Source organism: Doryrhamphus excisus, linkage group LG16 (genome assembly GCF_037039965.1).
Source record: "Doryrhamphus excisus strain RoL-2023G ecotype Guam linkage group LG16, RoL_Dexc_Guam_v1.1, whole genome shotgun sequence".
NCBI lineage: Eukaryota > Metazoa > Chordata > Actinopteri > Syngnathiformes > Syngnathidae > Doryrhamphus > Doryrhamphus excisus.
In genome coordinates, this window is record NC_136372.1 from 18,506,095 (window position 1) to 18,525,719 (window position 19,625).

The 19,625-nt window shown below is 43.7% G+C and overlaps 1 protein-coding gene across 1 annotated transcript; it reads right to left on the minus strand.

Annotated features, from left to right (window-relative positions):
* Positions 1–1,013: 1,013 nt before the first annotated feature.
* grapa (GRB2 related adaptor protein a) lies at positions 1,014–16,445 on the minus strand. The gene is made up of 5 exons (XM_058050092.2): positions 16,172–16,445; positions 12,851–12,948; positions 11,389–11,508; positions 7,277–7,445; positions 1,014–2,908 (listed from the first exon to the last, which is right to left on the minus strand). The coding sequence occupies exons 1-5, from the start codon at positions 16,247–16,249 to the stop codon at positions 2,723–2,725; spliced, it is 651 nt and encodes a 216-aa protein (XP_057906075.1). The 5' UTR covers positions 16,250–16,445; the 3' UTR covers positions 1,014–2,722.
* Between the last annotated feature and the right edge of the window lie 3,180 nt (positions 16,446–19,625).

Sequence of the window (19,625 nt, forward strand, 5' to 3'; positions counted from 1 at the left end):
TGAAGAATTCCAGACATTTTGGATGATAACGTGCGCCTTGTGCCGTAGGTGTTTGTTACGATAATCCGTAACGTTCATCGACTCGCTGTAATCTGGGGTGCATGAGAGGCTGGGAAGTGTTTGCCCCCCCCCCCCCCCCGGTTTCATTTCAAATGTCTCCTGTGGATGATCTCCCATGTTCTTCTAGATTGTTTCCCCTGCTTATTATTCCATAAACATACAGTGTGTCGTCACTGTGTTTTATTGTTTTCATGTTGGTTACGTACTCTCGGTTACCTATGTACATACTGGGGGGGGGGTTAATACCGGTGCCACCCGGTGTCAGAATGATAGACACACAGTAGCGGTGCATGTCTAGACAAATGTTCACCCTCCGGTGTGCAGCCATTCAGGAGTAGACGTGTTAGCTAACGGGGCATGCTAGCTTTATTCAAGCGGCTGTATGTCAGAATGCCTCAAGGTTAGGTTTTCTAGACAATAACGGCGCCGCGTCGCTCTATCGCGGTTTTCAAGAACATGTATTAAGTAGTAACTCTTTGCTGGTTTGTGGTTGAATACAGTATATCATTAGTAAAAAATATATCTGTATACCTAATTTACAATACAAATATAAGGCATTCAGAAAATGCATTGAAAAATGTAGTATTCTACACTGGTCACTAGGTGTCAGTAATATTACATTGATGAAATGGTAGCCACTGCAGGAAGTAGTGTACTGAACAGGAAGTCCAGCTCTACTATATCAGGTGTGGCAAAGGTGACTATAGGGCTGTTATATTATGTCTGGAGGGCTCTAATAATGCTACAAACCACATGTCGGTCTTGAACAGGTTTTTTAAGGAGATGTCTGGCCTCGTGGTTTGAGTGAGTCAGTAAAAGTCAGCAGATGATTTATAATTAGCATAATTCCTAAAGACGATAGTGTGGTGTAACACACACACAACCTGAAGGTGCTGCCTTGCTTTCTGGTTGCTTTCAGCCCTTTTCCGGTTCACGCACTAATGTCCAAACCCCAAATGAAAAGAGAAAGATTGCTGACTTTATTGAAATGACTCCTAAATACAGGTCTTTAAATACTGCAGCCTTCTAACTACTGCAACAAAACACCTTGATACACTCCATCGTATCCTTCACTATTCTCTTTCTACGTCTTATAGAAAATAGAAATTGACATACAAATAAACATTTAAATATTCTTGACTTTAATGTCTGGTTTACAGTTGAAAATTGTTGTGTGTTTGTGCAGCAAAGTGGACATTTTTTTTATCCGTGTTTTAGCTGAAAGACAATGCAGTTTGTTCTTGCAAGGACAGTGGAACCTTGGTTAGCATCATTAATCCCTTCTCTATGTACTCTAACCAAATTTTTCCCATAAGAAATTATATAAAGCCCATAAATTTTCACACAAAATATATTTTGTATTTCTACAATTATAGATTAATATGCAGAAACCCAATTTGAAATGAATATATATGCTTATAAATTATGAGTGAAAATGATAAATTGATGTTTAAGGTTACTTTCACCTTCACTGAAGACGTTGCCAAAGACACAATGTGTTAGCAAGATCATTTAGTTATTTCCTGAATTGTATGTTTTGTGTTTCTTTTCATCCCAGCTGCAAAATAACCCATCATGGTGCCAAAAAAGTGGCAAGTGGCGGCGTTTTCATCAAGAAATAGCTCATGGCAAAACACCAAGATGGCGTCCGTGTGGATCTGGCTGCTATATTGCGTCTTTGTCAGCAATCAGTGAAGGTAACACTAACTTTAAATGTTCATGCTTTGCATTTGGAACTCGATGCACGAGCGCACGTTAGCACGTGTCGAGTTCTTCATGGTCACCACGAACAGAAACAACAGCGATTTGGGGAACGCCAAAAATTGTACGGCCAAAAATGTGATTGTGACCTTGGCATTAGCTAGCATAGAACTCCATAGTCGTGCATTAGCAAGCTAATAGGCTGCTAATGTGGACATTCTGTGATAAAATGACAGACCAAAGTTGAGTGTAACATTTTGGTGTAACTTTTCAATGTTGGGGTGTACGCTAACCAAGGTTCCACTGTATTTAGATAGAAAATACGAGGAATGATATTATTTTTTAAAAGCGATTTTAGCGCCACCGGACCCATGGTGGATAAGCCGTGCTGCAAATTCTCCGTCTTTGTACAAAATCCTGCCAAATATGTGTGAGAACAGGCCGTGGCCCCCGTGGCGGGTCCCCAGAGTAAAGGGTTGCCATCACACTCCACACTTCCACACAGCAGCGTCCAAATAGTCATTAGTGGACCTAAACACACGCAGAAGCCCACACTGGAGTCCATGAGGATGAATCTGCCGTGTCAGCCTATTTTCAGAGCGCCCGCTCCAAATATTCACACAATGACATTTGTGCGCGTCGACTTGGCACGGCACATTTGCGAGGGGGTGGGCTGATTCATCTGTAGGTTGGGTGTGTTGCATCATCGTTTTCCTTAGTCTGCCGTGGATGGGATTTAAGCATGGAAGTATTGTTCCACCTGGAATATTCTACACGTGTAAATATGCGGGATGGAGGGGCCTGTCGGGGTTTTCTCAGGAAGTGGTAAACAGGAAGAAGAAGTACAGCGTGTTTGCGAGGATTGCATCACACGTCAATCAGCCAATCAGCATGTCAGCCATCTGTTCCAGAGACGAGTCGGTAGCCAAGAGCGGCGGGGCCCCCGCTGATGGGTGTGGGTTCACTGGCAGTGGTAAGCGGGCTGGACGTACTCCGGCGGGAAGTAGCCCACGTGTCCATGGCAACGGCCCCTCCAGCGCAGCGAGTCGGAGCAGTCAATGAGCTCGATGACGTCACCCCGCAGGAAGCGTAGCTGAGACGGGTGGTGAGGGTTGAAGTCGAAGAGAGCGTGGGCGTGGTGAGGACGCTGCCAAACAACACGAGAAAGATGGAGCAGGAAGTAAGCAAGGGGAGGGGGCGGGAAGGAGAAAGAAGCAGACGTCAGTAATTATACACTCCGAAAACTGCAGTTTCTTATCTCCACACACCTATAGGCATGGATTTGGATCTTGAAAAGTCAGTCAAAATCACCCAAAATAGTCGCTACCGTGAAAAATGTCTTTTCTTCTCTTTTCTTTGCTCCATAAAATATATAATAAAATATTTTTTTTCACCCCTAAAAAAACCAGACAAGAGCCTTTGCTAGGAAGATGTGTTTGGATGGATGCTATTTCCCCGTTTAAAGATTTAGCTGAATCCTCTGGATGAACCCATCATGCATTGTAATTATGGTTGTTTACACTGAAATATAATTTATTCTATTTTCCATATTTATGCATGTTAAACATGCCGGATAAGACGTTTTTACCGGGCTTAGTCTTAGTGGATGTCATAAGACGATTGAAACATCGGCATGCTAAGTATTTTTAACAAGAGTCACTTTTAAAGGAACCTCTCAACGTACAAATTATATATATATATATATATATATGGAGTATGATTATTGGCCATTTTAAAAATAATAACAACCACGGCACTTGACAAAAGCAATGAAAAGTGACGTCCTCGGCACCAATAGTGTTCTCAGTATGTATTGTCTAGTACCTAAAATGTGCCCGTGACCCACAATGCATTGTGGCATCACATCCAAGATGGCTGACAATATTTTGGATGCTAAACTAGCAGCCGAACGCTAACCAAGGTAACATTTTCAAAAACATTTTGAATGTTAACCAAAAAAGGCTTTAACCAGGGCGGCTGTTAACCAAGGCACCAGTGTCATCACTTTAGTGAGATCCTCCACATGGACCTGTCAGGTTGTAATACTAATAATAAGCTGAAATAAACTGGATGACAGCCTCCTGAATGACATGCCATGCCATGATGACATTCAGTCAGTGAGGAAAGAACGTCATCGCCACAAAGGAAAGCGCTACCTTTGTGGCGCGGCGTGACAAACGTGAAAGTGCTGCAGATGTACTGTGAACAATGCGATGATGCGGGCCAGTCCATGCATCCAATGTAGTCTAAGCATAAAATGTCAGCGCTTCTCTGGGGCCGTGACATTTCCTTACAAATGACCTTGAAACTTCTTTATTTGTCCTCCATTGAACAACGGTGAGCATCTCGGAGCAGCACAGAACAAACGTGATGCGTTCAAGTAAACATTCACGGTGACTAAGTCGTCTCCGGACTTGCTGATGTATTCTAGCTGAGCATCAGTCCGTACGGCGGCCATAACGCGTTTGGACAAGCTGCACACGATGAAGTTTGTTGACGGGACAGGTGACATTCCCGTTTGACTAACATACGCGGCGATTCCACTCTTAAAAATACATCAGACGGAGCAAAATATACACAGGAGAGTTTTCTATTTCTGCAGGACATTTGGCGAGCTGATGCCTCGTCCTGCATCCCGTGTTGAATAATAAATGGGAGGCGAGGCGCGGCGAGGCGCGGCGAGGCGAGGAGGTTGGCAGCAGATGTCATGGCAGAAAGTGACAGTTTCATCTTGACGTCAGGTCACGTGCAGATCCAGAATAGATCCATGTGTATGATTCTATGCAGTTTTGGATGGGAATGTGTCTTGCTGGTCTAAAAGGATTCAAATCAGGTGCCAAGGCTTTGTTCTTGACTTGACAGCACATCGCTTTCATCGGTGCTGAGCAGCCTGCGCGGAATAAACCACAAAACAGAATTTACAGTGACGTACAAAAGAAGCGTGTGATGCCGAGATAAGATCACACATCTGTACTCTAAAAATACCGCAGCGCCTCCTGGCTTTGCTGTGCTACTGCTTTGCCTTCAAGTGAACAAAGTCCACTTTTTCTCTCTCTCTGCTGATCTTCGAGTAAAAGCGGTTCGAAAAGTGAGAATGAGTTCTCATCCTGGCACCAGGAGCTAAGACGTGATCTTGGGACTTCTACTGAGCTGATGTGGAATCGGTTTGGAAAGACCATGACAAAAAGTATTGTCAGACCAGTCTTAGGTTACCAAGCTGACCCATAACTTGAGACAAAGCTGCCGCCACACGCTACCATCATCATCATCATCATCATCATACGGCATTTTCACTACGCCACTGAATGATGCATGACTCTTGTTGGCATTGAACCCAACTAGCAGACAAAGGAAGGAAAGATGTGCAATACGCTACAGACCAAACATTGGAGGACTTGGGTTCCTGAAGGTTCAATCTCACGTGGACGTTGGGCAGACGCCACGCAGACACCGGGAAGTAAATTGTCTAATTGAAAGCCGCCCAACTGGTTATTATGTAAGAGGCTACGTCGTCACAGTTCAAGTCAACATCTGATCTAAAGCAACAACACGCAGTCATTGGAGACGGAAATACACGTGGACCTACTTCCTGTAAGTGGTGTGGAATATGGGCACACCTCATAGACCGGTGTCTTAGTGGGAAGTCTTTGGGAATACTTATTTCAAGATGTGCCGTGTTGGGCCGTTTGCCACCAAGTCAGCTAGTGGCTAACATAGCAGCTACATCCCCAAAGTGGACATCTTTGGTGTCCTAATTAAACAACGCGACCGCTTAATACACGCAGGTATCGTGTAATTACAGTTGCACATTACTTACAGACACATAGTCTCCAAGGCAAAGGCGTATTACGGTAAGTATTCCATAGCAAAAACCATCCGCTATGCTCAACGCATTGTATTACTGTGTTGCCGAAAAAGCAGAATATTAAATAAGTCCGATGGTCAACCACTGCAGACATGAAGGACAGATACATATACTGTACATACGTTGTTTGCCCATATTATGGCTACTGTGAGGGTACCATATGATTCCATGAATATTGAAATATCATCCCGCCACCAAGTGAGGCACGATGAGCCACATCCTAAAAAAAGACGAGCAAATTGAAGATGTTTGACGCTGGTCAGATTTCCTCCAACTTGAGCAGTTAGCATGGATTCAATTGGTAGTATCATAGTAGTATCGTGTTTTTGAAGCACTGAAGTTGGGTCAACAAGGCTGCTTCCTTGCCTGGATGATTGACAAGACACAACCACAGCGACCCAACCCGTCAGTCCGGATAGTTGTACGTATGAGCGGCGTTCAAACGCCACCCCGCCCAGCCGAGTACGGCTCCCATCTAAACAAATATGGCGCCGTCTGCTCTAAAAAAGGATTCTACATGACAGCAGTCGGACTACGCAGTATGCCTTTACGCCAAACCCGAAATCAATACTGTTTCCAAGGAATTGAACCTACGGAGCCGCTGACCTGTGAAAGACTTTCTGCAGTCCAGATATTATGAGTTTGTTAAAGGCCAATACTACAATACAAAATACAATACATATTTTTATGAAATACTAAAATACTATACAGTGGATACACGGACACGTTGTGATAAAATCCATGAACTGCATAAGCAGATATGCACCATATTGTACGCTAACAGGGAAATAAACACAGAGGGAACATTTTGAGTAAAATTTCAACATTACCCGAAAAACAGGCCAAATGGGCTAACCAAGGTTCCACTGTTTACAATATAAGACGTCATTTTTGGAATGTTTAGGAATGATTTTTTTTTTTTTTAAAGACAAATTCTTATATATTTAGTACTCTAGCACTGTAATCCCGGCTAAATGAAGCAGTTGCGCTCCCAGATGAATGACACAAACATTCCGTTTGGGTGGCGTGATAACCATTCCCATTACGGCCATTAACTTTATTAACCTCAATCAACATGCCGTCATGTCTGAGGTTACGCAGAAGGAAGCGCTTCCTGGTGAATGGCTAGCGTGGCTTCCCCGCCACGCCCTGGAACGTCTGACATGTCTGAATGATGATTGGACCGCAGCATCTCTCGTGAGGGCATCGCCGTGGGAAAATGAAAGGGAGACATGTTTTATTTGAAATGGGGCCACTTATGGGGAGGATCTTTAGGAGGTCAGAAGTAGAGCTGATCATCGGCTGATCATCAGCTGATCAAACGTTGCAGAGCCTGAAACCCGAAAGCTGAAAAATGGGTTTGGACCTGCTGGATGCCAGCCTTCACCGGAGAATAGGAGAAAGTTTTAGTGGTCTGACCTGACACCTAATTCTAACCCTAACCCTAACTTCCATGGAAGGACAGAAGGACATGGAACATATGGAACATATAGGACGAATAGAACATATAGAACATATAGAACATATAGAACATATAGAACATATAGAACATATAGTAACACAATGATTAAAACCCAACATGATTGGTTTATTCTATATGAATATAAAAAAGGGGAGGCGATGGGGGGGGGGGGGGGGTCATGTGCTCACTCTTGCAAAGTGTTCTGGGTCTCGCAGAAAGACGGTCCTCTCCTTGGCGATGCTGTTGCTATGGTAGAACTCCACCAGCTCGTTCAGGGAGGAGAAGAGCTCGTCCCACACGTAGTACTGACTGCAGCGATCCTGGAGAACCTTGAAGTGCTGGACGTGGTCCCCGTAACTGGAACACAACACACCACAGATTGGGCAGATTGGGGACTGGTCTTCCTTGCAGGACCACATGTCCTCCAATGGCAGGGGAGGACATTTTAGTCAACGCAGACAGGCGCTGATGATGGGCAAGGTTAGTACGTTATCGGTACGTTATTGGTACATTATTGGTACATTATTGGTACATTATTGGTACATTATTCGAACATTCTTGGTACATTATTAGTACATTATTTGTACATTATTGGTACATTATTAGTACATTATTGGTACATTATTAGTACATTATTAGAACATTATTGGTACATTATTAGTACATTATTGTACATTATTGGTACATTATTGGTACATTATTAGTACATTATTAGAACATTATTGGTACATTATTGGTACATTATTGTACATTATTGGTACTTATTGGTACATTATTGTACATTATTGTACATTATTGGTACATTATTAGTACATTATTGTACATTATTGGTACATTATTGGTACATTATTGGTACATTATTAGAACATTATTAGTACATTATTTGTACATTATTGGTACATTATTGGTACATTATTGGTACATTATTAGTACATTATTAGAACATTATTGGTACATTGGTACATTATTAGTACATTATTGTACATTATTGGTACATTATTGGTACATTATTGTACATTATTGGTACATTATTGGTACATTATTAGAACATTATTAGAACATTATTAGAACATTATTGGTACATTATTGGTACATTATTAGTATATTATTAGAACATTATTAGTATATTATTGGTACATTATTGGTATATTATTTGTACATTATTAGAACATTATTGGTACATTATTGGTACATTATTGGTACATTATTTGTACATTATGAGAACATTATTGGTACATTATTAGTATGTTATTAGAACATTATTGGTACATTATTAGTATCTTATTACAACATTATTGGTACATTATTGGTACATTATTAGAACATTATTAGTACATTAGTTTGTTCATAAAACATAACCATGCTTGGATTATTATTGATGATGTTTTTTTAATTGTTTTCATTTGTAATTTTGTATCTTTGTGTGTCTGACCAACTGACACCGTAACTAATTCCTAAGTAATTCCGTACGGAAACAAAGGATGATGGAATAACGGACTGGTAACGGCATCGTGATGAGGTTCCATCAGCCATTAAAAGCTGGTGTCTAGCGTAGCGATGACTGTACGTCAACAACCAGCAGGCATCTCCAGTCCATAGCGACTTGACTTGGCGCTGCTATTTTATGGATCATGGTTTTTCTCCATGTGCACGGTCCCGGTCGTTCTTCAACACGTGGCGTAAATCCCCAGAGCCGCATGTTGTATCACATATGTCCCGTTAAAAGAAACATGGCTATCCTTTCCTCTTCAGGTTGCTTTAAAGATCCCAGTAAGAAACCTCGTGGTGGAGACGCGTCTTGTTGCAATGAGCAGCGTCCCCCCCCCCCCCCCCAGCAGGGCTTCCTACCTGCTTCCTGTCCGGCTGGGTGGCAGTTGCTAAGTAACTTGGCGGTTTATCTTTAGAAATGTGAAGATCTCACCAGGATCATCATGGTTATGTAAGCGCATGTAACGTACAGCGGAAGTCGACACGACACCCCCGTATTTCTCCAACTGTTGGCAGAGAAGGAGAACGTGATGTTCATTGGATAACCCCTCAAAGAAATCTGTTTTGGAGGAGAGATAACGCTTCCTCGGAGAGTAGAGACATTTGTCACGCGTGAGCAAACGCTGGCGTGTGAAGTCTGAGGTCGCAGGTCTGACGGGACCGCAAAGTCCTGATGGTCGCTTTGTTTCAAGCTCAATTCCTTCTCTACTCAGACGTGAAGCTTCGTCAACCAGCAGAAGCGACTCCCTGGTGACGGGATGGCATTCAGCTACAGCAGGCCTCCGCTTGGCCCCGCTTGGCCCCGTTTGGCCCCGCTTAACTCCCTCCCCCGTTCAACATCACCCCTTCCTCCTTTAATACCGCACTCCACTACTACACACAACGGCCCAAATGCTGCTTGTGTAGAGTCGGCATCACTCTAGAAGAAGAAGACGGTAGAACCAGAAGAGCAACTCCAGTATGGAAGAAACCATTATGGCCCATCTGACGTCTTCCGCCCTCTGCTGCCCCCTAATGGCGGGGCTTGGTAGTGGCGTGGCCATCAAGCGTTGTAGCGAAAAAGCAGTTTTTATGTACCGATGCTGTAGACAGGAAAGGAATATTATTCCATATTCCATCATCCAATAGAACTGAAATATTATTCCATATTCCATCATCCAATAGAAATGAAATATTATTCCATATTCCACCATCCAGTAGAACTGAAATATTATTCCATATTCCATCATCCAGTAGAACTGAAATATTATTCCATATTCTCCCATCCAATAGAACTGAAATATTATTCCATATGTGCTACGGCCACAAATGGCCCCCGGGCCACACTTTGGCCCCCCTTTATTTCCTGTCTGAGGATGTCTGCTATCAGAAAGCCACTGAAATATTGGAAACCATTCCTTGTGTGATGCCAACTCCAAATGCAATACTACACATATTGCTAGACGGCTAGCGCTTCCACGGCATCAAAGAATCAAAGTGGCGTGTTTTGCATACCAGCGAGGGGGGGGGGCAAACAAAGAATCACGACATGAACTCTTCCTACGCGGTATAATAGAGTCATTTCCTGCGAGCACTTTCCATCGTATTAAGAGGCGTTAACCGTCATTACGCATCAGTCGTCATTACGACCAGCCCGCAGGTCAGCTGACACACTCGGGCCTATCAACACACACACACACACACTTGCACTCATCTGTTTTCTTGATCCAGTCTAATTAAGGCCCAGAGCGCTGAGGAGACGATGCCGTTGTTGGCTGTAGAGAGGAAAGATAGGAAGGATAGTCGCCATCGCCATCGCCGTCGCCGTCGACGTCGCCGTCACCGTCGATGGGCGATGAGGAGATAGAAGACGGCGAGACGGACAACCAAGTTATTTTTGCAACTTTTACCCGACGCCAGCATAATTCAAGATGCATGAAGGTCACTCTGCTCGTCTTTCCTTCCACTTCCTCCCTCAATCTGCTCTCACTTCCTTTCTCGTTCAGCCGAGCGTGTCCTCCGATCTCACCTTCTGCTTCCGAATTGGTAGCGATTGCCGCTCATCGCACTTGGGTCTCGCACGGCTTTTATTTATGAGCCATCAGAATCAGAATGCCCTTTGTCATTTTACATATAGTAGAATGAAAATTTTTATTTTTTAAATTTATTTATTTTTTCATTTTTTAAAATAATTTATTTATTTCTTTATTTTATTTTATTATTTTTAATTTATTTTATGTAATTTTTTTTTTTTTCCAAGATGGCGGCACACTCAGATGCAGCGGCTTACGGCTCTCCTATTCAGTGTATTTATGAGCCCACACTACAAATGTCACATTGTAGTCCCCATAGTACACGCTGTATCAAGTAGTACTGCGATTAAAAGGTTCGGCGGTAGAAACGATAAAAAGTAATTGTCCAACAGCACTTTTATTGGAGGGTTATCAAGAGTCAATGACAGTGAAATTGGCCCCCCCGGCTGCTGACATTCATGGAAGGCTTCATCCATCATGCGCTACTTGAAACCCAGCCAAGCTTATGTAGCTCCAACATAAGCATCGCCTTAAGAGGCCGTTCCCCTCGAAACCCCAACAGACACTCGTGATGACTGATGACAGGGACTCGCAAAGCCAAGCAGCCTGCAGGACCCCCAGTCAGCGATATGCGAGGTCACGTTCAGCGAGTCGTGTCCCGACTGACGCTAAGGCGTCTGGGAGCCTTCTGGAGGTCCCACAAACCAAAAAGATCTCTACTGGTGATTGGTGAGCGTACGTTGGAAAATGAAGACAATTGGTCCATCTTCAGCTCAAAGTAATATGAAGTTCCTCCTTACCTGACCGACATGGAAAACTCCCCAGGAGCGCTCTCACTCTCTCGGACCAGGAACGCTCCACATTCCCTGTGTCTCAGTCGACTCTCCGACACGCCGCGAGAAATACGACCAGCAAACCACCTGGAGGGTTTGGAGGAGAGCAGATAGAGGAGAAGATGAAGATCATTGAAGATTCATAGAATGGATGCTTATTGGCGAGGTTGTTGGAGCCGTGACGAGGAAGGCTGTGCTCGTTTCAAACCCGACCTTAACGACCCTAGCACCGGGCGAGGTTGGCCAAAGGGTGGCCAAAGGGTGGCTGGGGGCCATTTTGGCACACAGCTGTTTTGTTTTGTTTTTTAATTGGCCCGTGGCACCTTCTCAAAATATCATTTAACAAGAATAATAATTTAAAATAACAACAGCAACAACTGAAAAATCAGCAGTAATTTTGTGAGAATAAAAATAACATTTTAGTATCAGACATTTGGAAAAAAAAAAAATTTACGTTTGTAAGTTTTGGAAAAAATCAAGTTAGCAGAAAACGTTATCTTATGAGAATAAAGTCAAAATAATATGGTGATAAAGTCATAATTGTGGGAAGAAAATTTCCAAGAAGAAAATTAGAGTCTAAATATAAAAATAGAGTAAATATTACAAGAAAAAGGTTGTACTCTACTGAGAATGAAATGCATTTTACCAGAATAAATTCCCAATATTATGGGAGAAAATAATGTCATTTTAGTAGCATAGAGCTGAAATATGAAAGAAAAAATATGTCGTCGTAGTATGAGGAAAAATAAATAAGAGGTTGGGCGAAAGCTGAAATATTATGGGAATAAAGTCCAAATATTATGGAGATGAAGTCATATCACGAAAAGAACATTTATGAAGATTATTTAGCAATAAAGCTGAAATTCATAGTAACAAAATGCTTTTTATTGATATCACAAAATGTGTTGCATTACAAAACACCAACGTGCCCCCCAGTTTGGACACCCTTTGCCTAACCTAAGCCCTCCCCGACAGCACAGAGCGCTGCCGCTTCCTACCTGCGACTACATTTGACAAAGCAAAGCGGACATCACGACCGGGCGGGCCTTCTCCCAACCCCCCCCAGGGATGTTCTTCAACATGACGGAGCGGCCGTAGCGTGGTCACATCTGCCAGATTAGCATCTGGCCGTGCTAAACACGGGAGCCCAGCTGCTGCACCACCAAGTGATGGAACGGCAGCGTCTACCAGCAATACGGCCGCTAGCGCTTACGTAAGGCAGCGTACGAGTAGGACGAGGCTGCTGGGGTGCAGATGTCCAAACCAGAGCAGAAGATGCCTGGAGCTGCACACGCACGCACACACAATGATGAGCTGTTGAGATGGACTACTGCTGGATGTGTGAAATCTCTTTAGCTGCTTTACTGATGCATGTGTGTGTACATGTGTGTGTGTTCATGTGTGTGTGTACATGTGTGTGTGTACTCACGCATGTGGCCGCAGGTTGATGTAGTTTTTGGGCACAAAGCCTTTTCTGTTGTGGAGCTCAGCTGTGTACCAGTTGGGATCATCCTCCATGTTGGTGATCTAGACAGACACAGATGAAGTACGGGCCCGTCCTTGTGGCATCTATGAGATGATCCGGCTTCTCGTACACTTCGTTAGCACATGGAAATTAGTGGCGTTGGCCTTCACATCGGTTTCAGCATCAGCTGGTATGTTGCTATCCAACAATACGGGGGTCATGTTTGCGATAAGATCCTTGCTATCGTATATCCTCAATGAATGGATTACATATGTAAACATATCACAGCCGGGGGCTTCCTTTGTACCTGCATTATCATGTTAAAATATGATTATTGACAAATATTGGCCAAAATCATCCACTGATTATCCGCAATGTCCTCCACTTGCTTATCACCTGACTGAAAAACCCTGGTGTGGGTGTCTGGGCATGTGAACCTTCCCTTCATCGTCTCAGTTTCGCAACTCGCAGGAGATCACCCCCCCCCCACACCCTTTCAGCATGAATATTCAGATACTTCCTCTAGAAGCTGTCCGCTCAGGTCGTATCGATTCGTCTTCATGCATGAAATTTTGATGCAATGGCGGCGGTCCTTATTCCCAAATATTCCCCTTGTTTCTGGTCTGCTTTGGAGCCAACAGCAGCCCCCCCCCCTCGACAGAAGCTACAATTTTGTGTGAACAAGCCGATGATAAAACACTTTAAAGCACACAAAATAACTCATGGCAAAACAAGAAGGTGGTATCCGTCTTCATCTCACTGCCATATTGTGTCTTTGGCAACAATCAGGTCTTCAGTGAAAGTATACGTTTATGCACGTCAAAATGTCATTTTTGGCGTAACTGTGTTAGTTAGCAAAGAACTACAGCGTCCCCTGTCGATGACATCATAGACAGGCGACGGAGCTGACATCCTGTTCCTGTTTCCTTGTATTAGCAAGCTAACGACTGCTAGCAAGGATGTTTTACCATTACAAAAATACATTAGGAAGACAGTGTACTGATCATATAGTACTTTATTATTGATATGGGTGACTGGACTGAAGTATACACGTCGGTATTGAGCATCTCTACTTGCCAATCGTTTCAGCCCAAAATAAACGACCCCGGACTCGGTCTTCCAAGATCATATGGAAATGATTCAAAGATAAGATTATTTTAGGTGTCGGGAAACTGGGTCAGTTAATAATAGCCGCATTTGTTTTTACACTGATGGAAGCAAATGATCATCTCCAGCAGGGATTTTATTGGACCTGCTGCCAGACATCTACCACACGTTTGGAGCAACGTGGACCTTTGTGTCCGACTTGGCTGTTTTCTCCTGAAGATAGCTATTTTTAAATCCGACTCCACTCCATGGCTACCTGACTAATGCATTGCCACACTGCTCACCAGGACTCGGACTCGGCTGCAAAACCCACTTGGACATAGTACAAGGACAACAAAGGACAGTGGCAGCAAGTGCAGCAGCCTAGCGACATAAATAAAAGCTAAATTAATAACAAATATAGAACATAAATGTGGAATAACCATTTGGATCATTTGGCGTTCATCTAAGGCAGCGGCGTGGGAACCATCGTAGTTGTGGTCATCCTCAGACGGCCACTTCTGAGCGTGATAGCGCTCTCATCATATGATTACATAATAATTACCCTGACAAAAAATGGATGGATGGCTTTTGATGGATAACAGTCGCTCTAATGTTAGTACTATATCTCCCCTTTAACTGCAATACACAGGTATTATTATTATTATTATTATTATTATTATTATTATTATTATTATTATTATTATTATTATTATTATTATTATTATTATTATTATTACACGGTGGGACACCAGTCCAGGGTGCACCAGCTGGGGTAGACTCCAGCATACCCTAATAACGGTGTAGATATGAATTGATATGGCATAATCATAATGCTGCTAGCATTTTGTTGGCGGGACCACGCCAGGGTGCCCACTCAGGAAGTACTAATGACATGCAATATAACAATAATATAAGCTTAGTTTTTTCTTCACATATTATAATATATAATATAAATAATAATTTAATCATAGTTTTCATAGCGCTACATAGGGGTCCCATCCCTGTTCATCACAGTTAATTGGTTCCGGACCCGATCGTTAGAAGCAAATTTTCGTTAGCGAGGATTCCTTATGACCTCGTTCGATCCCAGTTGTTGTTTACAAGCCGTCCCTCTCGGTAGCCGCCATTTTGGATGATTTGGACATTGGACATTGTGTTCTTCAGCTCTGGAGACACGGTCCATGCCAAAAGAAAGGTTCGACTCCCACCTTTCATCAGGAAATAACCTTTGTTTCTACCTTTTTCCGTTCAGTGATCAGCAGTAGAAAGTACTTTTGAAAATATATTTACTGCAAACCACAAGCCAGCATGAGGAAGTGAGCACGGCAGCTGCTTCTTCTCTGCGACTGTTTTTTCGGTAAGTGAAATGAACTCCAAGTCACACCAGACGACGTTGAAGTGCGGTGATAAAAAGATGAAATACAATCATTAAAACCATCATTTTCCCTGTGCTTGTCATGCACACATTAAAAGGGGTGTTGCAAATGAGGGAGAGACGGGCTTTGGAGACGTTATGCTGTTTTGTCATTGAATGGATCCTATCACATGTTCCAAGATCGGGTCTTTGTCGTTTAGAGTCTTGCAGCCGAACTTGATTTGTTGATGATGTCTACGTTCTTGTCCCTTTCACTTTCCTTTTCTTTTACGCACCGCCACCACGGAGACAGGATGTATCGGTCAAAAGTTAAAAACTTGCTGGCTCTTTCCTGCTGTGCTGTATCGTTAATAATTGACGGACCGCATTGGTGACCATCCAAACGTCTTAAACGGAGGACCACCTGCGTTGTCTTCATGGAGGCAGGCAGGCAGCGCTTGAGAACGGGGGGTCGTTCCAATGTCGGGTGATACCTAATGAAGCGGCGTGTGAGTGGTTTACTGACACCAATACACACGATACAATGTGTGGCCTCCGTGGGTCGCCACGTGTCCCCTCTCCTGCCACCGAGTCCAGAACGTGGGCACCCCGAGCAGCTGGAAACATGTCAGTAACATGACGTCTCCAAAGAAGCGCTCGGCGTTGGGATGTTTACAGCTCATGACTTTGAGGAGCAATTTTCTGCCACAATAACCCCCAGCTGTGCAGGAAACGCGCTGACGTTTGTCCTCTTTTACAACAGAAATGCCGGACTTGCCCCGGTCAAGCATCCAGTCCCCATGCAAGCAAGTACTGTATGAAAGGGGCCGCTTGTGCCTTACCTTCAGTAAGTCTCCTTTGTTGAAGCTCAGTTCATCACCCTCAGTGGCACGAAACGTGTACAGTGCCACCGCTTCCATGCTGAAACCCCCCCAAGCACACTTACACACTCACACACACACACATACACACACGCACACACACACTCAGGTACGTCCACTAATGTTGAGGACTTGAAAAGAGAAAGTTGAAGAGGATGATGTGGAAGATGGAAAGAAGATGATGAGAGAGGAGTGTGAGCTCAGAGAGGAAAACCACAACTGGCTGCTGCTCGGCAACACACTGCCATGAGTAACCGAGAGAGCGAGAGAGCGAGAGAGCGAGAGAGCGAGAGAGCGAGAGAGTGGGAGGCACTTCCTGTGTGCGAGCGTTAGTCTCATCGTGGTGGAAAGCAAACTTTTAGGGGGGGTGCAAGTAATTGAATAATTAATAGTTTGATGATGAGTCCTGAATCAGCGCCTTACGTATGTCCTAGCACTTTAGATTCTAGGTCAGGGGATCGATTCCGCTGTGACGAAAAGAAACAAGGGGTGGCCGAATGGTTAGCATGGTGGCCACCCAGTCTGGAGACGGGGAGACCTGGGTTCCACGCCCTGTGTGGCGTTCAATGGGAGTGGGAATGGTTGTTTGTGTATATGCGTCCTGTGATTGGCTGGCCACCAGTCCCCCGACCAGACCCCGCCTCTCACCAAAAGACAGCTGGGATAGGCTCCAGCCTAGTGAGGGTTACTTCCTGGTTCTTGACATCAGCCATTAGCATTCTGGGGTGGGTGGAAGGGGTTCCAAAATACGTAATAATCATATTTACACCGTAATTTAATGCGTTGCCATTTTCCAGTCGGATGCGCCACAAAGTGAAAACAATACAAGCCATCCAGGAAGATGAATTGGATGGAAGACAAAGTCGGCCGTTTCCTTGGCCGATGTGGTTAAAGTGCCGCTCATGCATCATCCTTAAGGTGCACGGTACTTCATTTGCTGCCTAAGTAAGTGCCCGGAGATAACGTAGCCCGCGATGGGCCGCTCCACCAAAACGATTGAATACTCCTGAATATTTCATAGCGGTAGAGAGCGAGCGATGTACAGGCCGCGTGTGGCGTACTGTCAATAAGTGAGATGTACTGCATGCACGTGTGAGTCGTACTGATGGTCGATCGCAGCACGCCTGGCTTTCAGGGCTAAATATACTCGTGCACGAAGACCCCGGGAGTTGTTACGGAAGTGCACTTTAAATATTTGAAGGGACGTTTCTCAAGATCCCGGCCAAACAATGCATAGTATTCTCACAGGCGTTTTTAAAGGATGTCAGAGCAAATGTTCGGGAAGCGTTCGGGAAGGGTCCTTCATCCGTCAATAGGAACGTTATTGGACTCGTGGTGCAGACATAAAGGGCGTCTACGTCGATGTTAGGCAGTCCAATTCATTTCACCTTTGATATTTACTGTATTTATTCTACTTCTTATGACAGCAGGCGGTTCTTAAAGGGGAGGGGGTCTAGTTTTGTTGTTGTTTTTCATGTCTGGGAAAGCACAACAATTGGCGTGATCTTGTTTGTGGATTGTAAGACACAGAAGATGTGTCCAGGAAGTCCCACAGCAGCTGATTGCCTGAGTCATCCATGAGAGGCCCTTCATGGGGCGCTGAAAGGGTGAAGCAAGCATTCAAGGTCCAAAAACACATCACTCATCTTGTACACTTCATCATTTTATGTTGGAATGAACTGGTCATTGTGGGTCCTGCATTTTAAATTCTCCTACATTTTACTGATATTTTTAATTGATTCAAATCAATCATGATAGTTTCAGTACCAAACATCACATCATGCTTCCCTTCTCAGGTGGCAACAGTCACCAAAGGCCCCATGTTATATTTCAATCAAATAAACACGTCAACGTTAAAGACGCTTCAGAGGCTCCAATGGTGTATTAGAAGCGTGTTGCCAAAGTCTCAACTCGATGCTGGAATTGACACCATTTAAAAGTGCTTTTAGTAACCTTTAGTAACCTGGTGAACCAAAATGACCCCTGGAGCGCAGCTGGCACTCATCCAAGAGGTCGCAAAAGAACCCACAACAACCAACAACCAACAACCCAAAAAACTGCAGGCCTCACTTGCCTCAGTGAAGGTCACTTTTCATGACTCCACCTGGGTTTGAATCTCCAATTGGGCATCTCTGTGTGGGGTTTGCATGTTCTACCCGTGCGTGTGTGGTTTTCATTCCAAAAACATGCTAGCTTCATTGGCCACTCCAAATTGTCCGTAGGTATGAATGCGGGTGGGAATGGTTGGTTGGTAGCCACCAATCCAACCCACATCATCTGCAGGAATGGCAGCAGCAGGTACCATTACACCGCTAGTGCTAGCTTTAATGATGATAATAATCATTAGTAATGATTGCACCCCTGAGAGATAAAGACTTATTCTAGTTACTAGTACACTAAGTATGATTATTCCACGTCATGAAGCAGTCATATCATCACTCAACCTGGTTTAAATCAAAAGCAGAACACGCCTGACCTCTAGTGGTGAAAAGCGGACCTGCAGGATTACAGACCTCCATCCGCAGAAGGTGATTTGAAAGGTTTACTTCAAGTACAACACAGAAAATACAGTACAAGGGTGTATATGTGGAAATTAAATGAAACAAAAACAAAAAATATCATATATAGTAATAATATATATATACAACTTTAAAATAGTTTTCAAAAATGAAAATGTATGCACTTTGTATATCCTTGCTATCGTGTGATCAGTAAATACTTGGATGAAACATGCTATGGCCGCTTTTTAAATGCTTATGTGAATCACGTGGCATTTTTAAGATGACGATATCAAATGTATATCAATTTAAGTCATACACAACCACATATGTCACACTCTATAAAAAGCTGTAACACATTCACAACAGTATTCAAAACGTTGGCGGTGACGACAAAACAACTCAAATAACTCAACTCCACGCCTGCCACATTCTTAAGCCTTAAGGTGTGGATTCATAGCAGGCCCAGCTCATGCTTATTCATAGAACCTGATTTAAGTCAACTATTATGTGCGCGTCTCAACCATGTGACGAATGCAGGCCTGATGTTCAGACATGATTAGACACAGCCAGTGGAAAAAAAAGATGGAGGGATGGAATGCTGCCCTGCAGTGTTTAGCAGCCTTGCCGTGACGCGCCCGGAACACCGTACGTTCGTTTATTATAAATAGATTGGGTGCAACCCCGTGGTCCTTGCTCAGGAACACATTATGATGGGACTGTCTGTGAATGTAGCGTGGCGTTCCAACTTGGTACAGTAGATGGCGTCATAACTCTGCTTCTTATCTAAAACTTACATATATATTTGTGAAAACAAGATAAAAAATATCCATCCCATACCAACACTAATTTCATATTGGATGCACCCTGGTGCTGGGATAGGCTCCAGCTAACCCTTGACCCAAATGACAACAAAG